At 33.9% G+C, this 20,879-nt stretch overlaps 4 protein-coding genes across 5 annotated transcripts; all 4 read right to left on the bottom strand.

The window, feature by feature from the left end:
• Nucleotides 1–1,329: 1,329 nt before the first annotated feature.
• Nucleotides 1,330–3,339, bottom strand: LOC133882759 (F-box/kelch-repeat protein At3g06240-like). The gene is made up of 2 exons (XM_062321974.1): nt 2,071–3,339; nt 1,330–1,507 (listed from the first exon to the last, which is right to left on the bottom strand). The coding sequence occupies exon 1, from the start codon at nt 3,271–3,273 to the stop codon at nt 2,071–2,073; it is 1,203 nt and encodes a 400-aa protein (XP_062177958.1). The 5' UTR covers nt 3,274–3,339; the 3' UTR covers nt 1,330–1,507.
• A 3,848-nt stretch (nt 3,340–7,187) lies between these two features.
• LOC133881307 (F-box/kelch-repeat protein At3g23880-like) lies at nt 7,188–8,414 on the bottom strand. Its single transcript, XM_062320231.1, has one exon. The coding sequence runs from the start codon at nt 8,412–8,414 to the stop codon at nt 7,188–7,190; it is 1,227 nt and encodes a 408-aa protein (XP_062176215.1).
• A 3,513-nt stretch (nt 8,415–11,927) lies between these two features.
• LOC133880877 (putative F-box protein At3g16210) lies at nt 11,928–13,519 on the bottom strand. The gene has a single exon (XM_062319834.1). The coding sequence runs from the start codon at nt 13,453–13,455 to the stop codon at nt 12,175–12,177; it is 1,281 nt and encodes a 426-aa protein (XP_062175818.1). The 5' UTR covers nt 13,456–13,519; the 3' UTR covers nt 11,928–12,174.
• Nucleotides 13,520–14,898: 1,379 nt separating this feature from the next.
• On the bottom strand, nt 14,899–20,146 carry LOC133881864 (CMP-sialic acid transporter 2). Of its 2 annotated transcripts, none has more exons than XM_062320911.1 (14): nt 19,995–20,146; nt 19,778–19,882; nt 19,553–19,664; nt 19,316–19,395; nt 18,995–19,070; nt 18,798–18,898; nt 18,365–18,436; nt 17,946–17,994; nt 17,786–17,827; nt 17,425–17,546; nt 17,178–17,237; nt 16,326–16,374; nt 15,412–15,506; nt 14,899–15,206 (listed from the first exon to the last, which is right to left on the bottom strand). In XM_062320911.1, exons 2-14 carry the CDS (start codon nt 19,813–19,815, stop codon nt 15,155–15,157), a joined length of 948 nt encoding a protein of 315 aa, XP_062176895.1. In that variant the 5' UTR covers nt 19,816–19,882; nt 19,995–20,146; the 3' UTR covers nt 14,899–15,154. The 2 variants fall into 2 exon arrangements, with proteins under 2 accessions (XP_062176895.1, XP_062176894.1); XM_062320910.1 differs by having other exon boundaries at nt 19,782–19,882.
• Between the last annotated feature and the right edge of the window lie 733 nt (nt 20,147–20,879).

The raw sequence follows: 20,879 nt of genomic DNA, 5'->3' as shown, positions 1-20,879 counted from the left end.
TCAGATTTCTCGTCTAAATTTCAACTTCTCGCCACGTGTCAACCGCTAAGGTTGACACGTGGCACCACATAAAAAAAAATTAAAAATTAAAAATTACAAAATTAAAAAAATGATTAAAATTAAAAAAAATGAAAAAAAGAAAAAAAAAAGAAAAAAGAAAAAAAAGAGGGGTGGCTCAGCCACCCCCTTGGCCGGTCTGGCCGGTCTGGGGTGGCCGAACCACCCCCTAGGGCCACGGGGGTGGTTCGGCCACCCCCAGTCTGGCCGGTCTGGGGGTGGCCGAACCACCCCCATGGCCCTAGGGGGTGGTTCGGCCACCCCACAGTTGAAAAAAAAAATAAAAAAAAAAAATTGAAGGGTTTTGGCCCTAGGGGGTGGTTCGGCCACCCCCTAGGACCAAAACCCTTCAATTTTTATTTTTTTTTTTCAACTGTGGGGCCTAGACCGGCCAAGGGGGTGGCTGGGCCACCTCCTTGGCCAAAATGGGGGTACTACCTAGGGTTTTTTTTCTTCCAAATTCAGGTACTACCTGTGATACGACCTCTGGGGTATTTAACCCTAATATATATAACCTGGAGATATAAGAAGGAAAAAAAGCAAAATTCATTAAAAAACACACACACAAAACAAATCAAACAAACAGTACACAGAGAATTTATAATCTATTTAATTAATTGTATCAAATTAATCAAACGTAAAGTTCAATTGTAAAAAATCAAATATGGTTAATAACGTAGTGTGAACTTATTATGCCACTACATGCGGAAGATAATCTCGATTTTTGCGACCACCACTATGGCCTTATTGTTTGTGTTTTTGTTTTAAGTTCTCAACACAAATATGTTAATAAACAACTCATAACACACATAAAAACACAACAAATTTTCACTTTTATGTTAAATCACAACATTTTTTTTTAAAAAAAAAAAAAAAAAACCATCCTCCCAAAACACGTTAACAAACGAACTCACGATTTCCACCATCGGAAGACAATAGTGTATTAGACCTCAATAATTTATGTTACAAGTGGTCTACAAGTTATTTGAAAAACATAAGTATACACTCCTCATGAACAAAACCTCTCATGCCAAGATAAAATATAACTAATTAATCAAATAGAACCAAATTGACACTTTAGCCTGAATTAGAATATATATATTTGAAACCAAAGATATAAATGATTCTTGTCTGATATCAATGAAACTTTAGAAAGACTATATTAAGAGTAAATAAAATGAAACAAAATAAAAGAAAGGGAACCTCATTCATGGAAAATTGCCTTAAAAGTAATGATTTGACTTTACAACTAAAAATGTTTAAGATTCCATCAAAATAAACTTACAATTAAACCAGAAATGCAAATAAGAGAAAGGATAACCGAAGTCAACTGTTTGTTTATGCGTGTAATTTAAATATAATCTTATTCGAAGCAAAGAAAGCAATCAAGTAAAACCAGGTACTTTCACTCTTCCATCTGTCCCTCTCCTCTTGTAGTTAGTAATGATTGCTAATGAAAAGCCAAAAAAAAGAGAGCCGTGAGATTTGAAGAGGTCCTAATTTATTGACCACTAAAGAAATTGCATTGCTAAACGTAGTTGTTATGCACAGGTATGCATAGAGCAGAATATTAAATACCATAATTGACTAGCCACGAGTACTGAATGTCAATTGAAAAGAGTAAACTGATATTTAGCCTCATGTCCAAACAATGTGATACTATGAACATAAATAAGCAATAAGCAATAAGCAATAACACAACGATAACTTACTACTCAATGTTTGGTAGAAAAAATTTGGGTGATCATCTGTTGAAAAAGAACAAAGAACAACAACTGCTCAGGAGCATACTTCAGAACAATTGCTTCAACCCTCCCCAATCCCTTAAATCAATAGTACAATTGCCTAATCTCATTCATCAAAAAAAAAAAAGAAAAAAAAAAAAAAAAAAAAAAAAGAACTGCCACTTTATCATTCTCACCCAACAGAAATTTCATAATAAAAGATTTAACATATTTAATAGTAAGGGGTGCCAATTGTCAAACATTTTTCTTCATATTTTATTGTGCTTACCTATGCCTTCTCGAGCCATTTGGTGAGCCGTATCCTTTCCCTTGAAGAAGTCTCGTACTGATCTGGTATAGCATTTACTTGATCGAGTAAAACTAGACTTTCTATGTATGTATTCATACAAAGCTCATAGCCCTTATTTCTAATTCCAAGATTAATGAATCTATTGGTCTTGAGATCATACAAGACCAGATTTGTTCTCTCTGTCTCAATTAGAAGCAGAACTCTATTGTTCCTAAAACTGAATGTCCTACCCACCCCTCCGCAATCCCTTAAATCAATAGTACATTGTTTAGTCCAAGACTCTATTACGCCATAATCTTCCATCAACCAAATGCAACAACTATCATATGCATCACTCACATCATTGCCATCTCCTCCATTATAGTATATCAAAGAGAGCAATCCACCAGAGACCACAAGAGAAATTAAATGGTAAACTACTGTAGTTAGAACATCCGGAAGCTTTATCAATCGAAATTCTTCGTCGGACATGTGAAAACACAGGACTGCCAAATCACGGAATCCTGAACGATGACCAACCCAATGGGAAGCCCCATTCACGAAAGCCTGTTTAGGCCAAGCAGGTATATAATAGTTAAAGTCGTCGCTGACACTAACAGTCTTCCAAGTGCCCGTACAGAGTTTAAACAGTTCCGCCCGAAGTGTTAATCTACCAAGAGATACATACACCATTCTGAGTACCTTGTAATCATTACTTTTATGGTCAAAACCGAATCCGTGAACAAAGTAGTTGCCGAAGGGTGCATGAATGCAAGGTCTAGGGGGAGTCATACTCATTCTAACAGCAGGGTTCCATAGAATAAAGGGTTTCAAACGATTACCAAAAAATACGGGTGGAGTATTAAAAAGTATCAATCCCCTACATTCAAGGACTTCTTCAACATATTGACTGATTTGGGATGGATATTCAAATTTTTGAAACTCACTGAAGGAATCATCGAACTGGTGTAATTTACATCTCGATTCTATCTCCTCCCCACTGTCAGTCCGATATAAGGAACCGTGAACTAAGTGAGCATAATTGTTGATGCTCTCATTGTGGTTGGTGTGCATGGATATAAAATCAGTGCTACGGATCAAAGATTTCCATGATTTGGAAACACATTGGAATCGTAAAAGTGATTTCACGGGTAGTCTTACCAGGATTTCAATCTGAAGATCGTGTGGGAGTTGCTCCGACATCTCTTTGATTTCCCTTTTCGCTCAATTGGGCGGTGATGAGATTGAGAGGAACTTCAAAGAGGCCCGCGTCCGTAACACCAAGAAGAGACTCTAGGTCGTTCGTGTGTCTTTCTAGTATCAGTTGAAATGGGCCGCATAAGTAGTGGTGGGCTTGGGCCGCATAACTTTTTCTAAAATGGATACAATATCATTAAAAGGATTTAATGATATTCTTACTACTTATTAAAAAAAAAAAAAAAAAAAAAAAAAAATAGCCTTTGGTTGCCTATTGGTAATTAGTTATTATGAATTTTTTTTTTTTTTTTTTTTGGTCCTTTATGTTCCTATTAGTTTGGCCTAGTTTGGCCGCTTCTCTTGTACGGTCTTTGCACCTAGAGACGCTTTAAGCTTTTAATGATAACTCGGTCACTGTTATATAAATAAAAATAATTAATTATTGAGTTTTTTTGTTGGTTTCAAGTAAGTCTCATAATCAATTTTTCATCCAATTAATTGATAGTATGCCATATGAGGCCACTCAATCAATGTTAAATGACTCTCATTTGGTATGTCATGTACCAACTCGTACATGTCATTTAGCTCCTTTTTTATAAATTTTTTTAAAAAAAAATTATTTAGGGCATATTCGTTTGTTAAAGTAAATATGCCACATAATGTTGGTATATGATATGACAAACAAGAGTCATATGAAATTAATTAATTGATCTAGCGTGGTATTACTGGTATACCATTAATTAATTTGGCGGTAAGCTGACATAATAACCTATTAAAAATTAAAAAGAAAAAATAACAACATAATTGTCAAAATTAGAAATTCAGGAACTAAATTAAAATTGCACGAAAATCAAAGAATTAAATTTTATTTTTACCATTAAATATTTTAAAAAATGATTTTGGATTGACACCTTTGCCTTAAAAATTTCAAATCTGATACATAAATATACTCAAATCAGCATGTGGATTTACTAAAACTAGAAAAGATCTATATTGGTTGAACTCAATTCAAGCAATTCAGATTCCATTTAAATCCAAATTCAAAACTATTACCTTCTTCTCTCTTCTTTTTTTAAAAAGAAAAAGTACAAATAACCCCTTTAAATTATTATTGCATTCTCAATGTCCCCTCGAAATTACCAATTGCATCAATCTCTCCCTTTAAATTATCGAAAAATGTCAATGTCCTCTTTAATGACAAAAATACTCTTCATAAATTTATTAATTTTTTAAAACAAACTAAAAAAAATTATTTTTTTTTAAAAAAATATACAAAAAAAATTTTAAAAATAAAAATGGGTTTTATTTTTTTTCGTTTGTTTTTTAAAAAAATAAAAAATAAAATCGTTGTTTTTCATTTTTTTTTTCTTTTTTAAATTTATTTCTCGTTTTTTCCTTAATTTTTTTTAAAGTTTATTTATTTTTAGTTATAGTTTTTTTTCTCGAATTTAGAAGGACATTTTTGTCTTATTGAAAAAAATTAAAAGTCATTTTTGTCTTTTTGTTGGTCTTAGATGAGACATTAACATGTTTTGGTAATTTGAAGTGAGACATTGACACAATTGATAGTTTGGGAAGAACATTGACAATTTTTTTTTTTTTTTTTTTTGAAAGGAAAAGAACATTGACAATTGAGTAATAGTTTAAGGATGATATGTGTACTTTTTCCTTTTTAAAATTAGCCATTGAATCTGTAAGACCCACATGAATGAAGATGTGGGTCTTACAGGTGCAATCACTTGATTTTCAAAAAATATGATGAAAAGATACAAAATGTATTTCTCAAAATCAAAATATGAAAGTAGATTTCAAATGGTTTGTCCTCGAGCCACTCTCGAGGCTTTACTATGAATTTTGTTTTCCTTCTTTTCGCTTTAAGAAAAGCAATTTTGAACAACAGCCCAATGTAGGTCACTGGGACCTTCCTAGCATCAACCTTTCTCAATCATCCAAAAAATTTATCAAGGTTCAAGTTGCAATAGATTTGTAGTGTCACTAGTGTGTAATCTTTTTTTCTCTTTTTTTTTTTATTTATTTATTTTTTTTTTTATAGGTATTTCTAGTGTAAAAACTTTAGTTAATTATGAACCATAAACTCAAAAATATTAGTCTATCCTACTTAAGAGACTCATGCAGATTCTTCTCTGAAAATTACAAGTATAAATTAAACATTTGACCGTAAACAAAAAGAAATTGCAAAAAAACAGCTCAAACATGTCCATATCTAACTGCAGTCAAAAGATCCCCCCACAAACAGACGGCTACAAAGGAGTCAAAGCACCTATGTAATCGGCATGAACAAAACCTCTGATGCCAAGGTAAAATATAACTAATTAACCAAACCGACACTTAAGCCTGAATTAGAATGTATATTTGAAACCAAAAGATATAAAAGCTTCCTGTCTGACATCAATGAAACTTTAAGAAGAATATATTTAGAATAAACAAAAAAGATGAGACACCGAAGCAAACTTTTATTGTGAAAGCAAATAAAAGATAGGTAATTTTTTTTTTTTAAAAAAAAATTTTATAAGTAAGAGAAATATCATTAAAAAAAGCAAAGTGCAATCAAGTACACAGGAAGTATACAAGAGGAGCAACTAAGAAGTAGACGAAAACAATATAAGAAAATCATTAAAGTTAATCACAAAAAGAGCGAGAAACACAACCGTCCAAGAGATCAAAAAGAAAAAGAAAAAGTAATTAGTTTCTCATTGGTCTTTTCTTTGTCCTCGAACGGTCTATCATTACGTTTTTTCTACAAGCACAACAAAAGGCAACAAGGAATCATCTTTCACACGATCGCACTCTGAGAGCGACCACCCGTCCATCATCAAGCGAATAAATCTATCAAGATAGGGAATATCATTCATGAGAAATTGCCTTAAGTAATGATTTGACTTCACAACTAACAATTGTTAAGATTCCATCAAACTCAACTAACAATTAAAGTAGAAATGCAAATAAGAGAAAGAGAAGAACTTAAGTCAACCGTTTGTTTATGTGTGTAATTTAAATATTATCTTATTGAAGCAAAGAATGCAATCAAGTAAAAACATGCAATTTTCACTCTTCCATATGTTCCTCTCTTCTCGTAGTTAGTAACTTTTGGGCACTCTTGCTGGGGAAAAGCCTAAAAAGATAGCCATGAGGTTTGAAGAGGTTATCATTTATTGACCACTAAAGGAATTGCATTGCTAAACATAGTTGTTATGCACAGGTTTGTATAGATCAAAACATCAAATACCTTAACATAACTAACCACACCACAATGTCAACTGAAAAAAGTCAACTGATATTTAGCCTCATGTCCACATAATGTGACCATTTGAACATAAATAAGCAATAGGTAGAAAGAAATTTGGAGATCAGTAAAGTACAAAGAACAAATACAACTTTTTTTTAAGTGCATATTTTTATAAATATCAGCATAAGTCGCTCCTAATACACACGAAATATACAAGAAATAAATGCCTCAACACCGACTCGGCCCGAGCAAAACGCACGAGAAACCCAAAACCTAAAATACAGTGAAGCCCCAGTTGAACACCCAAACCAGGTCCGAAAACACCCCAACCCAACAAACCCACCAAGACCCACCATAAACCCCAAACAACCCTCCCAAAAAAAAATCAAACAAACCCAAAACCCATGAGAGACACCCAAATCCCAAGCAGACGAAGCCAAAAAAAAAGAACAAACCCAGAAACAAAGGAAATGCCAGAAATACAGGAAAAAAAGAAGAAAGAAGAAAGAACAAACACAACTGCCCATTGGCATACCCCAGAACAACCGCTTCAACCGTTCTCACCCAACTCAGACTTCATAATAAAAGATTTAGCATATTGAATAGCAGGGGGTCCTAATTAAGGAGTGCCAATTGTCTAACAATATTTTTCTTCATATTTTATTGTGCTTACCTAAGCCTTTTCGAGCCATTCTGTGAGCCGCATCCTTTCCCCTTGAAAAAGTCTAGTACTCTGGGCCTCTGGCACAGCATTTACTTGATCGAGTAAAACTAGACTTTCTACGTATGTATTCATAATATTCAAACAGCTCCTACTTCTAATTACAAGATGAAGGAGTCTATTGGTCTTGCGATCATATAAGGCCAGCTTTTTTCTCTTGCTCACAGTTAGAAGCAAAACTCTTTTGTTCCTAAAACTGATTGTCTGCCACAACCCTCCCCCATTCCTTAAATCAATATTGCATTGTTTAGTCCAAGACTCTATTACGCCATATTCTTTCATCAACCAAATGCAACAACCATTATAACTCCCATTGCCACGTTCTCCATTATAATGCATCACAGAGAGCAATCCACCAGAGACCCCAAGAGATATAGAATAGAATTCTCGTATAGTTATAACATCCGGAAGCTTCATCACTCGGAATTCCTCGTCAGACATATCAAACAACAGGGCCACCAATTCTTCAGAGCCGGCGTTCCACTTAAATCTCGAATGATATCCAACCCAATGGGTAGCCCCATTTACGAAAGCCTGCAAAGGGCGTGTATCTTCAGTTTCAGGTATAACATAGTGCAAGTCGTCGATGGCACTAACACTCTCCCAAGCGCCTGTACGGAGTTTAAACAGTTCCGCCATCGTTCTACCATTATGTCCATACACCATTCTCAGCACCTTGTAATCATTGCTTTTATCGTCAAAACCGAACCCGTGAGTATAGTAGTTGTGGTTGGGTATATCAATGCAAGGTGTAGGGAGAGCCATACTCATTCTAGCTGCAGGGTTCCATAGAATAAAGGGTTCAAAACGATCACCGTCAAATACGGATCGATTGGTCAAAAGTAGCAATCCCTTACACTCAAGGACTTCTCCAAAACATATATCTTCAGTCTGAGATGGAAATTCAATTTTTTGAAACTCACAGAAGAAATTATCGAACTGCTGTAATTTACATCTGAAGTCTTTCTCCTCCTTCTTGCCTGTCCAATATAAGCACCCGTGAACTAAGTGAGCATAATTGTTGGTGCTCTCATTGTGCTTGGTGTGCATGGATATGAAATCAGTGCTACGGATCAAAGATTTCCACGATTTGGAAACACATTGGAATCGTAAAAGTGATTTCACGGGTAGTCTTACCAGGATGTCAATCTGAAGTTCTTGTGGGAGCCGCTCTGACATCTCTGTGAACTTCTGAGATTTGTATAATTTGCAGAAAATATGAAAGTTTGAGAAGAATGAAGAAGTAAAGCGTCAAAACTCAAAAGAAAAGTAGCGTACTAGCGTTTGCGTGTGACTAAACTGACTAGGGAAGAGAACTTAAGAGAAGACAAGGCGCTAGGCTGCTGGCAGATGATGTGAACCAATTAATACAAAACACAAAGCGGATAGTTTGGCTGTTTCAAGTGAGTCACGAATTTTCAAAATATAGTAAACTGTATTTATCAAAAAAATAATTCAACTTAATTTTCCATTACTTGATATTCCATTATTTCTTAAATACAAATAGGTGACACAACTTAAATAGAATACAATTCCACAAGTAACTAGAGACCTATTGATATATAAGGACTTCGATTGGTTTCAACCAACCATACTTCTAATCCTCCACTCTTAAAAATAGATAACATTTCTTATTTAAAATTAAAAGTACTTCTAATACTAGTCAACTACTATCTCTTATATTAAGAGATAGACTCTTATTTAAATATTACTTCTACTTAGATATCATTAGTATAAGATAAAGATAACATATATGTAATCCTAACATATTAGAATTACATCAGCAGATCACGGTTGGGTGCACTGATTGAGGCTCACGTCACTGTGTCAGTGGTGGACTGATTGAGAACATGAGAACTTAATTTGAAGGGTCAGAAGGCGCTTGTTCAAGAATGAACTGCCGAATTGGCATCCACTAATATGTCGGAGGAGTTTTATGCGTAATTATTTACGTTTTGATACCTAGTTAGAAAGTTAACTCTTGCTATACAGGGAACACTCATCCGTTCTCTGTGAGTCTCTTTTTAATAAAAAATATTTTTTTTATTATAAATTAATGCCGAGGGACGGATGAGTGTCCCCCGGCAAGCATTTTCCCTTGTGTTTTGTAACAAAATAGTTGGGTCTTGCCTCTTGTTAGAGTTATGAGGGCTGAAGGGTAAAGACGTAAAGTGGATGATAAAGTATTAAAGTTTTTATTTATTTATTTATTTTTTTAAAAGGCTATAGTAGATGTCAGTGCATTAATTGTTTTTGTTTAATAAAAGAATAAATAATTGTAGGAATGGCTCGGCCTCAGACCGGTCAAGGAATGGCTCACTACTCTTCTTCTCTTCATCTTTTTTTTTTTTTTTCTTTGTTAATATATTTTTAAAAAAATTTGTTATTTGTTATTTTTGATTTTTTTTTTTTTTTTTTTTTTTTTTTTTTTTTTTATATATTATGCCACGTCTAAGGTTGACACATGACAAACTATTAAATTTTGGACGAAAAAATTAATAGATGTATCAAGTTAGTTTTTTTCCAAAACTCAAGTATCATCTATGAAATAAATAGAAACTCAGGTACCAAAAAAAAAAAACTTGAAAACTCAGATACCAAATAAGTATTTTATGGATAATTGTGCACCACTGGTTCTTGAAATTTGCTTAAATTACAAATTACTTTTTGTCGTACAAAAAGTTTATAGAGAGTCATTGTAGTAAATTATAATTACAAATTAATCCCTAAATATGTTTTCCGTCCACCAATAAGAAGAATAGGATCATCTTCATTTCAAATGAAATGGATTCTATCCATTTTAATTAATACATCTAATAGTGTATATGATTTCACATTATTTTAAATTTTAAAAACGTGCTAATATTAACTTCATATACACTATTAGATGCATCAACTTTAAATCTTAACTTTTGATTTAAAATAGATAGTATCCATTTCTAAATGAAATGGAGAAGATTATATTCCTCAATAAGAAGCCAAATAGTGAAGGGGTGGTTGCCCAACCGCCAATGGGTGTAGTCGCAAGCCATAAACTTTTTGTGGACGAAAACATGTTCAATGATTGATTTGTAATTATAGTTTACCACAATGACCCTCCATAAATTTTTTGTATTATAAAAAATATTTGTAATTTAACTTAACCACATAAACTAATGGTACAATTACTCATAATAATAATAATAATAATAATAATAATAATAATAATAATAATATTGAGGTAATGTCGGCAGTTGTCCTGCTGGTGGCTGGTGTTTGTAATGTTTCTTTGAAAAATTGCTTCCAGTTTTCCCTGGAGTATTGAGGTTGTTTTGTTTGAGTTTTGCTTTTATAAAGATTTAATTCATCCTAAATACATACATATATATATATATATATATATATATATATATATATATATATATATATATATATATATATATATATATTGAGGGGTATTATAGTAAATAGCTATTTAATTATTGTATGCTAGCTAGTACGTAGCTTCTGCTTTGTTCCGAAAATTACCAATATTTATTAGCTTATTTTATGTACTTACTGTTATTTTTTAAAAAAACAATTTACTTATTGTCACGAATCATAATTAGTTATTATATATTTATATGTTGATTTTTTTATGTGTTATAGTAAAGTACTAGTATTGGCAGGGTACATAATTATCTTTTGTAATTTATAACCTATATGGATTAATATAGTATATTAATGAATAAATATTTGATTTAATAAATTAGTCTAATATAAATATATATAACTAATTAACATATTAATTTATACAAGTAATATTAACTAATATTACCTAATTAACTAGAAGAGTAATAGGTTAATAACGCATGTTTAGTAAATAACTAATTAATGTGTTATATGTTAGACTATCAGTAACATATTTACTAATTGATATATTAACATATATTTTTTTTGACAATAATATATTAACAAATATTAGTAATACACTAACATATTAATATGTAATTTATGAATAATGTGACTATAATTTATAGTTATAGTCTTATGAGCTTGTAATTTACATGATTAGATCATAATTAATTAATAGTCATAAAAAATAATTGTTGTTGATATCATGATATAAATAATGTGATTATTGTATAATTTAGATTATATAATGAAAATACATCGCCCCACGCCGCCATCATTAATTATATCAGTACACCACCTAACTTCTACGATATAGTATCATATAAATTGTTAACTTATAACTTATAACCTATAGTCTCTATAGTTTATTTTATAACCTAGTCTTTATAATTTATATTACAGAGTTATGAGTTATATAATTTATGAATCATGTGATACTATGTGACTATAATTTTATAGTTTTAGCTTTATAAGCTTATATATATATATGAATTGTTATATATTTAAGAACTTTTGGGCACTCTTGCTAGTGAAAGGCCTAAAAAGATAGCCATGAGGTTTGAAGAGGTTATCATTTATTGACCACTAAAGGAATTGCATTGCTAAACATAGTTGTTATGCACAGTGTTGTATACATCAAAACATCAAATACCTTAACATAGCTAACCACACCACAATGTCAATTGAAAAGAGTCGACTGATATTTAGCCTCATGTCCAAATAATGTGCCCATTTATTTGAACATAAATAAGCAATAACACAATGATAAGGTAGAAAGAAATTTGGGGATCAAATTTATTTTTTTTTAGTCATAATTTGTTGAAAAAGAACAAAGAACAAATACAACTGCCCATTAGCATACCCGAGAACAACAGCTTCAACCGTTCTCACCCAACGCAGACTTCATAATAAAAGATTTAACATATTGAATAATAGCAGGGGGTCGTAAGGACTAGTGCCAATTAATTGTCTAACAACATTTTCTTTCATATTTTATTGTGCTTATTACCTTAAGCCTTTTCGAGCCATTCTGTGAGCCGCGCGCATCCTTTCCCCTTGAAGAAGTCTAGTAGTCTGGCACAGCATTTACTTTTTGATCGAGTAAAACTAGACTTTCTACGTATGTATTCATAATATTCAAACAGCTCCTGCTTCTAATTCCATGATGAAGGAATCTATTGGTCTTGGGATCATATAAGCCCAGCTTTTTCGAGTTTTTTCTCTTGCTCACAATTACAAGCAAAACTCTTTTGTTCCTAAAACTGATTGTCTCCCACAACCCTCCCTCATCCCTTAAATCAATAGTGCATTGTTTAGTCCAAGACTCTATTACGCCATATTCTTTCATCAACCAAACGCAGCAACCATTATAACTCCCATTGCCACGCAGTACTCCATTATAATGTATCACAGAGAGCAATCCACCAGAGACCCCAAGAGAAATAGAAGAGAATTTACTTACAGTTATAACATCCGGAAGCTTCATCACTCGGAATTCCTCGCTAGACATACGAAACAACAGGACCACCAATTCTTTTTGTATGTGGGGGTACTTCAGAAACCTCGAATGATATCCAACCCAATGGGTAGCCCCATTTACGAAAGCCTGCGCACGGTGCGAAGGGCGCGTATATATTTCAGGTTTAGGTATAACATAGTGAAAGTCGTCGATGGCACTAACAGTCTCCCAAGCGCCTGTACGGAGTTTAAATAGCTCCGCAGCCTCCGCTATATATCTACCATTATATCCATAAACCATTCTCAGCACCTTGTAATCACTACTTTCATCATCAAAACCGAACCCGTGAGCAGAGAAGTTGAGGTTGGGTATATCAATGCAAGGTGTAGGGAGAGTCATAGTCAGTCTAGCTGCAGGGTTCCATAGAATAAAGCGTTCGAAACGATCGCCATTCAATACCCATGGATCGGTGAAAAGTAGCAATCCCTTACAGTCAAGGACTGTTCCAAAACATCCATCTTCAGTCTGAGATGGAAATTCAATTTTTTTAAATTCACAGAAGAAATTATCGAACTGGTGTAATTCACCTCTGAAGTCTTTCTCCTCCTTCTTGCCAGTCCGATATAAGTCCCCTTCAACTAAGTGAGCATAATTGTCGGTGCTCTCATTGTGCTTGGTGTGCATGGATATAAAATCAGTGCTACCGATCAAAGATTTCCACGATTTGGAAACACATTGGAATCGTAAAAGTGATTTCACGGGTAAACTTACCAGGATGTCAATATGAAGTTCTTGTGGGAGTGGCTCCGACATCTCTGTGAATTTCTCTTTTCGCTTGTTATGGCCCTGGTGTCGGAGAGCCGACAAAGGGAGGTGAGGGAAGGACATGGGATTGACCCTTTAAGTGTCAAAAAACTATCTTATTTACTTCTTAAAACGCCTAAGTTCATAACATCGCTCAATTGGGGTGGTATGGAGAAGACGAACAGGAGAAACCCTAGTTCGTGTGTTAGCATGGGCTTGGTCCTTGAGGCCCATCATAAATCTCACCTGGATTATGTTAGTGTAATCACAGGGCCCAAGGCCCTACTTGGCAACCACCTTTCTCTTTTCTTTTCTTTTCTTTTTTTTTAAAAAAAAAAAAAAGGAAAAGAAAAGTTCAACTTCTTTTCAAAACTATTGCCAAACAACTTTTTTTAAAATTTTCTCCTACAAAAAATTCAAAACTCATTTTACCTTATATTGCATTAATGACTTTTTATTACTATTCAAATAAAATTCACAACAAAACTCTTTACCAAACGATCCCAAATCGTCTCTCACATGTCTTTATTCTAGAATGGGAAAGTGTTGTTTCTTCAGCCATATTAAGGACGGATTTATTTCATTTGATTTTCAAGATCTAAAGTTGTGTATCTAACATGTCATTTGATTTTCAAGATTTGTTGCACATTATTTAAATTTTATAAAAAAAATATATCAATATGACAATATTGACTTTATATACACAGTTAGAGGTAGTTTAATCGGCTGAAGACCACGCTTTATCAAAATTAGGTCACTAGTTCGAATCCTTATTTCCCTTCTTGTGTAGACATGTCTTAAAATGAATTCTGTACAAAAAAAAAAAACTTAACATTTAAGACAAAGAACACTGTCAAGATTACTTGTAGCGGTACAATGCAGCAATGACCAAGCATTATACTATCTATGTGGCAACAATACATCAAGTATGTTTATTTAAATCTTCAGTTTTAACAATGTTAAATTTGGACCATTCGATCAAAATGATTTTATTTACAAACGTTAGATCAATATGTTTTCCAATACTTAATCTTATTTATAATGCGATTAAATCTTAATCAGTTGATCCGTTTCCAATATTTAACTAGACAGTTGGGTACAATTGAAATCAGACGGTCTAATTGAAACACTACAACTCTACATGTGATTTAATTTTTTTCCCTTTTAGGAAAAGTTGAAATTAGGGTGGATCTATCAATCCAGTTTAGTAATTAAAGATGATATTAGAGTTGCAAACGGTGTCTCTCCATTTCATTTGAGAAAAGGAGATGAGCCGGTTAGTCGTTGTTTTATCATGGGCAAAATTGTTCCAAAAGGTGAAATGACAATTTTACCCCTAATAAAACAACTAACCGGATTCTCTCCATTTTCCGAGTTCTATTGATCCTATAGACTTGATGAATATCATCATCCATTGTGAATTTCCTTGAATTTTTATTCCTTTTAGAATTCCATCTCACAGTTCCTCCAAAATTAAACTACGAACACTGGTCAACCCACACATAATCAACAAAATGAAGTCTGAGATTGATCAAAAATGTTTTATGGATGAAACTGGTCACATTTGTCATTGTGATTTTACAAGAAATTTGCTGGAAAGCAGAATGGTTAGATTACTGACATTAAATCAATTGACTGAAAATTACATGTATCCTTAATTTCAAGATAATATATTCTAAAGCAACATTGGAGAGAGAGAGAGAGAGAGAGAGAGAGAGAGAGAGAGAGAGAAAGCATAGCATTACACGGATGTTAAACAAATTTGGGTAAAGAGGGCACGAGGCTATCTTTGCAGCTTCCCAGCAGAATGTAGATATACTGCAACAGACACCACACTGGAAACACAAGAAAGAAAGTAAACAAACATAACTACCATCAAGCTTTCAATAGTCAATATTCTTTAAAAACACATTAAATTATGGCGTGATCAATCCTAACATAATGGATATGCATTCCTGAAAAACAGGAGAAATGACAGAGAACTGCTCATAATCCGACTATGGAGGAGGCAGATAAAACATGTAACTAGAAGTAACTTACGTTGAGCCAAGGAAGAAGGCAAGCGAAAGATCAAAGCCAAACAAAAAGACAGAAACAACAGCTGTGAGAAGCATTGCCACTGAAGTAGAGTACACCTGCACAAACATGGGCAAGCTAAATAAAAATTGGAACTTAATCACAAGGTACAGAAAATGTCTAGGGCAGGACAATAATACTTCTGAGTATCACAATTTATAATAACCAATAAAATTGCATAGAGAATTGGATACTCACTGAGGCTCACCTTGGGGAAAAAAACAAAGACTTCAACATGTTTAGCGAGAACTATCAGCATTATATTTGCCACAATAATGTTATTAGTAAGATCAATGAAGCCAATCACTTGGATCAAACCAGGAACAGAGCCAAAAGCTTTTATGGGCAAGGACCAAGAGCCAAAAAATTGTTGCTAGGGCCAATAGGCTAATTTTTATTTTTTTTTCTTTTTTTTAGGAATTGAGGGGGGCCATGGCCTATACCAGCCCCCCATTCCTCCGTCCCTGGATCAAACCTTTTGCCAAACACGAAAACAGTCCAAAATAACACAGAAATGGGATCCAAAACAGCAAAAAGAGATTTTCCCAACAGAGTTTCTAATGTTCATCCATATACGATTCTAATTCCACACCGAGCCTTCTTTAGTACAGAAACTGTAACCCTGTGCATTTAACACTTTTTTGGTGACGGAAAAAGGACATAGGTAAATTTTGATAAGGACAACATTTTCACAAATTCCACCATCAATGAAGGATGGCAGATGCCTTTTCCCCTTTATGGGCCAAACAACCACTGGCAATTGATAAGAGAAATGTTTCCATGATATGCCCGATAATGATTCCAGCACTTATGTAGATTCACGTAAATGCACTTCAGTTAATGTCTCAAAGATTCAAAGTTATATTTCCATGTCTTACCTTCACAATATTGTCGGCATACTTCATTACCATTGATACAGCAATTCCACTGCACAAAAGAAAATCATGTAAGCAGATTCTATAAAAGAAGAGTAGGAAGGTGACAGAGACAAAAGTAGATAATTATTTACAGAAGAAAAAAAAAAAAAATCTTGTGCAGTTTTTTGTATCACAAAAATACTTCGTTACCATTGTGTGCGTGTGTGTGCGTGTGCATGCAATCAATTGTTTTAAAGGGTGAAATCCCCACCATGATATAGAAGTCACTAACAAACTAACAATCACAAAAGAGATGACTTTATGAACAAATAAGGGGATCTTGTTACATATTGGCTACTATATTCTTGTTTCATCTTATTATAGTTCCTATACAATAACACCAATCAAGCTCCTATTTTTGCGTCTCAATCTCCAATTGAAAGTGAACCATCGCTTCATACATTTCTGGGAGGGAACGCAAAGCACAAACCCAGAAGCACAAAGTATCTTTTCAATCAATCTATAGGCCATTGGATCTTGAAGATAGCCAAATAAAAATTCTTTTCATAGACATTTCATAAAAAATTCTTTATCCTGACCCAAAGATAATAGCACGTGGAAAATATTTTAAGCCATGAAAACATAACCAAGCACTCTTATAACATGGGCTGAAATACTATGTAGGTAAACATTTCTTTAAAATAGGCTCTGATAATCACAGTTTTCAAATCCATATGATAATTATCAAAAGCTTTACTAAATCATAAAGGATTCCTCATGCCTGGAAGTGAGAAATTTACTCTAAAGAAATAACTAGTGCAAGCAAACAAGCTACTGATAAGCTTGATTATGCCAAGAAAGGGAGTAAGATACCTGAGTGCATGGTTGACAATCATGAGAACTGTAATAAACGAGTATCCATGGAAGAACCCCCTGAACAAATAAACAATAACTTCTAAACTAATACTTCTTAAACTCATAAGCAGAAAAGAAAGAATATTCCATTTCTAAGGCACTAAAGAATCTTTTTAATAATGAAGTCACATGGGAAAATGAAGAAGATTCAGGATAGAGCAACTGCAAGAGGATAATCAGAAACAAAGAGGAAAGCTCAAATTACTTATTCATCACTGCATCAAAATCTTGGACCAGTATAGCAGCGGCATTGAAGATCATCCCAAAGACATACAACCAGAAGTTCTGCACATTTATGTTTCTCGTAGGACGCTTTTTAATTATGGCCTGCCAAAATCATAAGCAAGTTACTTAAAAGGTTTTCTTGATCGTTCAATTGAGAAATTGCACCTTTCAAACTCAATGGAGCTCTACACATCCTCAATCACTCTGTTAGGAAATCCAGTAACTAACCATATTCAACCCCAACACTGATCATGTTACTTTGGATCGAGCTCAAAAACAAAACAATCCACATGACGTGGTTCTGAAGAACTAGAGTGCAAACCATGTACTTAAAAGCTCACCTCGGTATATACTCCTGCAAAACCACTCAATAGTGCCATGACCTGCAAAGAAAGTACCCACTATTATGATAACAAGTATTTTAAGTTATAATATGTTTTTTTTTTTTCTTCTTTTATAGTTTTCCTCTCAATGTCAAATTAAGGGCATAAGGCGACTCACAATGGCCATCACCCAGCCTTGAAAAGGAGTTTGAAGAACATGATCTGAACTGCAAAAACAAAGTCATTTTCTAAGGCATGGCCAATAACTTGAAAGTACATAAGAGCGGAATTTCAAATAAAGATTACAGAAATATAGTAGTGGGAAACAATGTTCACTAATCCCTGGTTCTCAAATACATAGCTACTTGCATCGAGATAACTTGTATTCATACAAAGTGGTATAAGATTTAGTGAAAAACATTATCCTTCATTCGTTAGTTGACTACATGTCATCCTGAATCATAGGTATGCAACACACATGTCCATCAGAATGGACCATACATGTGACAATTCAAATAGTATCTTCAAGGTCAACATACACAAGACAAGTAACTACATCTGAAACAATCCAAAAACAAAATGTGTAATCAATCTTACTTCGATTTTAGCTGAGCTGTGGTGCACCCAGCACATAGTAGAATGAAAGCTGCCCACTGAATCTCGCTCAACCTGAAAGATTTAGAACAGGATTTATAATAAAATTTTGCAAATTCCCATCTGGTTTGGCTTTAACTTTTTAATTTGTTTGAACATTAGCTTTTTCTTTAATCAGACTGGAGATAAGAGTTGATTTCACTCTCATCCTCATGGAAGTTTTCACATACCCAATATGGGCTTGAATTGAAAAGGTAGACAAAGAAAAAGAAAACAAAGAACTGAATTTATTATTATTTTTTTATTGCCCTTTCTACTCATGCCAACATTCTTAACTGTAATGATTTTTAACAGTATCAATGAGGTGACATGTGAACCAAATGAGTTGTTATGACTATTCAGATTTTTAACAGTATCAACGATAGTAAGGACTCACTTCTTTTTAAGTATAATTCTGTACAGAACACCGGTACTTATAATATTCAGGTTCTTCAGTATCTGATAACCTGGTGCATCGACATATGCAAAGATGTAATACTGCAACAGAAAAACGAAGAATACACATAATCATATTTTGGGAAGCAAGAAAACAAATGGTATTGCAATTTCTAAAAGAGAAAAAACACAACCAACCTGAAGCAAGTTTTTGACTAGGTAAAGTGCTGCAGGAATGGGGAACACAATAACTTCATCCAATGTTGTATTCAACCTAGTTCAACGGCAGGATCCAAGAAAGAACAAGACATTACAAAAAATTGTTATTTAGCTCATTGACAATGCCCATCAACCGAAGAAAATAAGCTTGGATAAGTTTTTTTTTTTTTTTTTTGTTAAGTAAAACTTGGGTAAGAATTTGAAGTTACAAATACAATTACATAACCAGGACAACACAACATGGGGAGCATAGTGATAGTTCAAACTCGATAAAAAAATCAAAGTTACAACATGAGAAACCTGTTATCTTCTGTAACACCTTCACTTCTCCAGATTCTGGCCAAGGCTGCAAGTGATAATGCACATTTCAAAGTCTCCACCTAATTCAAGAAAGAGAAATAAAGTGTTTGATTCATAGAAAACGACATTACATCTATCTGTTTGATTGGTAAGATTTGAACCAGAGACCTACCCACAATCCAAAACACATATATTAATTAGTAAATTTTTTTTTTCTTCTGGGTATTATTTTCTTACCATAAAATTTGCAGTGGTAACACTATACTCATACTTGCCAGCTCTCTTAGACCACACAATAAGTATCGCTTGCGAACTCGTAAGAACAGTCAATGCGAGCGTAACAACGGACCTATAAGCAAACACCAAAACCATATACGCATACATGAATTACCCTCTCTCTCCCTCTCTTCATCTTTGTTCTCTGTATTGGAATTAGAATGAAAACATAAAGGAAAAACTCACATACTTGCGCTTCCACTTGGTGCGCTGAATATCCACATTACTCACTGAATGAGCTTTCCCTCTTGAGCTCTCTATGTCGTCTCCACCACCATCCCCATCTTTATCCTACACATATACAAACAACCCATTCCGCTGTCAATCAGAGAGGAGATTGAGATTTCGAATAATTTGTGCTATAAATAAACTAAATTGAAGTACACAATTGGAAACAAAGAACCTGATCTTTGATTTTTCTGTACTCCATATTTTGGGTGTCTCAGTTTCTGATCTGAGACCACTGATGAAGAGATTGATTTGGGTATGTGATAGACTGAACAATACGAGCGCACAGAATCAGCTTTCCAGTATGGCTGTACCGGACAAAAATCTGATGGGCCAGTCTGTGGGTACTGGACTGAGAGATCTCATGGGCCAAGATATGTAATCTGATTCGGCTTAGGTGCGTAAAAATTCTTCATCATATTTTGTATAATTGTATTACTGCTCCATGCGATTGCTTAAATTACAAATCACTCATTGTGTTACAAAAAGCTTATTGAGGATCATTGTGGTAAACTATAATTATAAATTAATCCCTGATCACGTTTTCTATTCATCAAATTAACAGATTCCATTTGTCAGCCATATCACACCCAATAGGAAGCCGACACATGTTCAATATAATAAAAAATATATATAAAATCTAATAAAAATATAAATAAATAAAACAAAAATATTTGTTTAAAAATAAAAATATTAAAGGGGTGGATGCCGCCAGCCAATGGGGATGGCCGGGAGTGGTGCACGACCGCCCCTAAATGCCTTTCGGAGTGGCCAAAGGCCAACCCCGGCCAACTCTGGGGGTGGCCAAGCCACGGCTGCCACCCCTTCAGTATTTTTTTTTTAAAACAAATATTTCTTTTATATATTTTTATTCGAATTTATATTTTTTTATCGTAATAGACACGTGTCGGCTTCCTATTGGATGTAACCAGGGGGTGGAGACCCGTCATGGCCCCCCGCCCCCCCCCCCCCCCCCCCCAAAAAAAAAAACAAATACTTTTGGCTTCTATTTTTTTTGGTTTTTGATAAGTAAAAATGAGGTTTAAAAAACCAACCCTAA

This window comes from Alnus glutinosa, chromosome 11, assembly GCF_958979055.1.
Source record: "Alnus glutinosa chromosome 11, dhAlnGlut1.1, whole genome shotgun sequence".
NCBI lineage: Eukaryota > Viridiplantae > Streptophyta > Magnoliopsida > Fagales > Betulaceae > Alnus > Alnus glutinosa.
The sequence above is the reverse complement of the archived record's forward strand: the minus strand, read 5'-3'. Positions and strand labels throughout refer to the sequence as shown.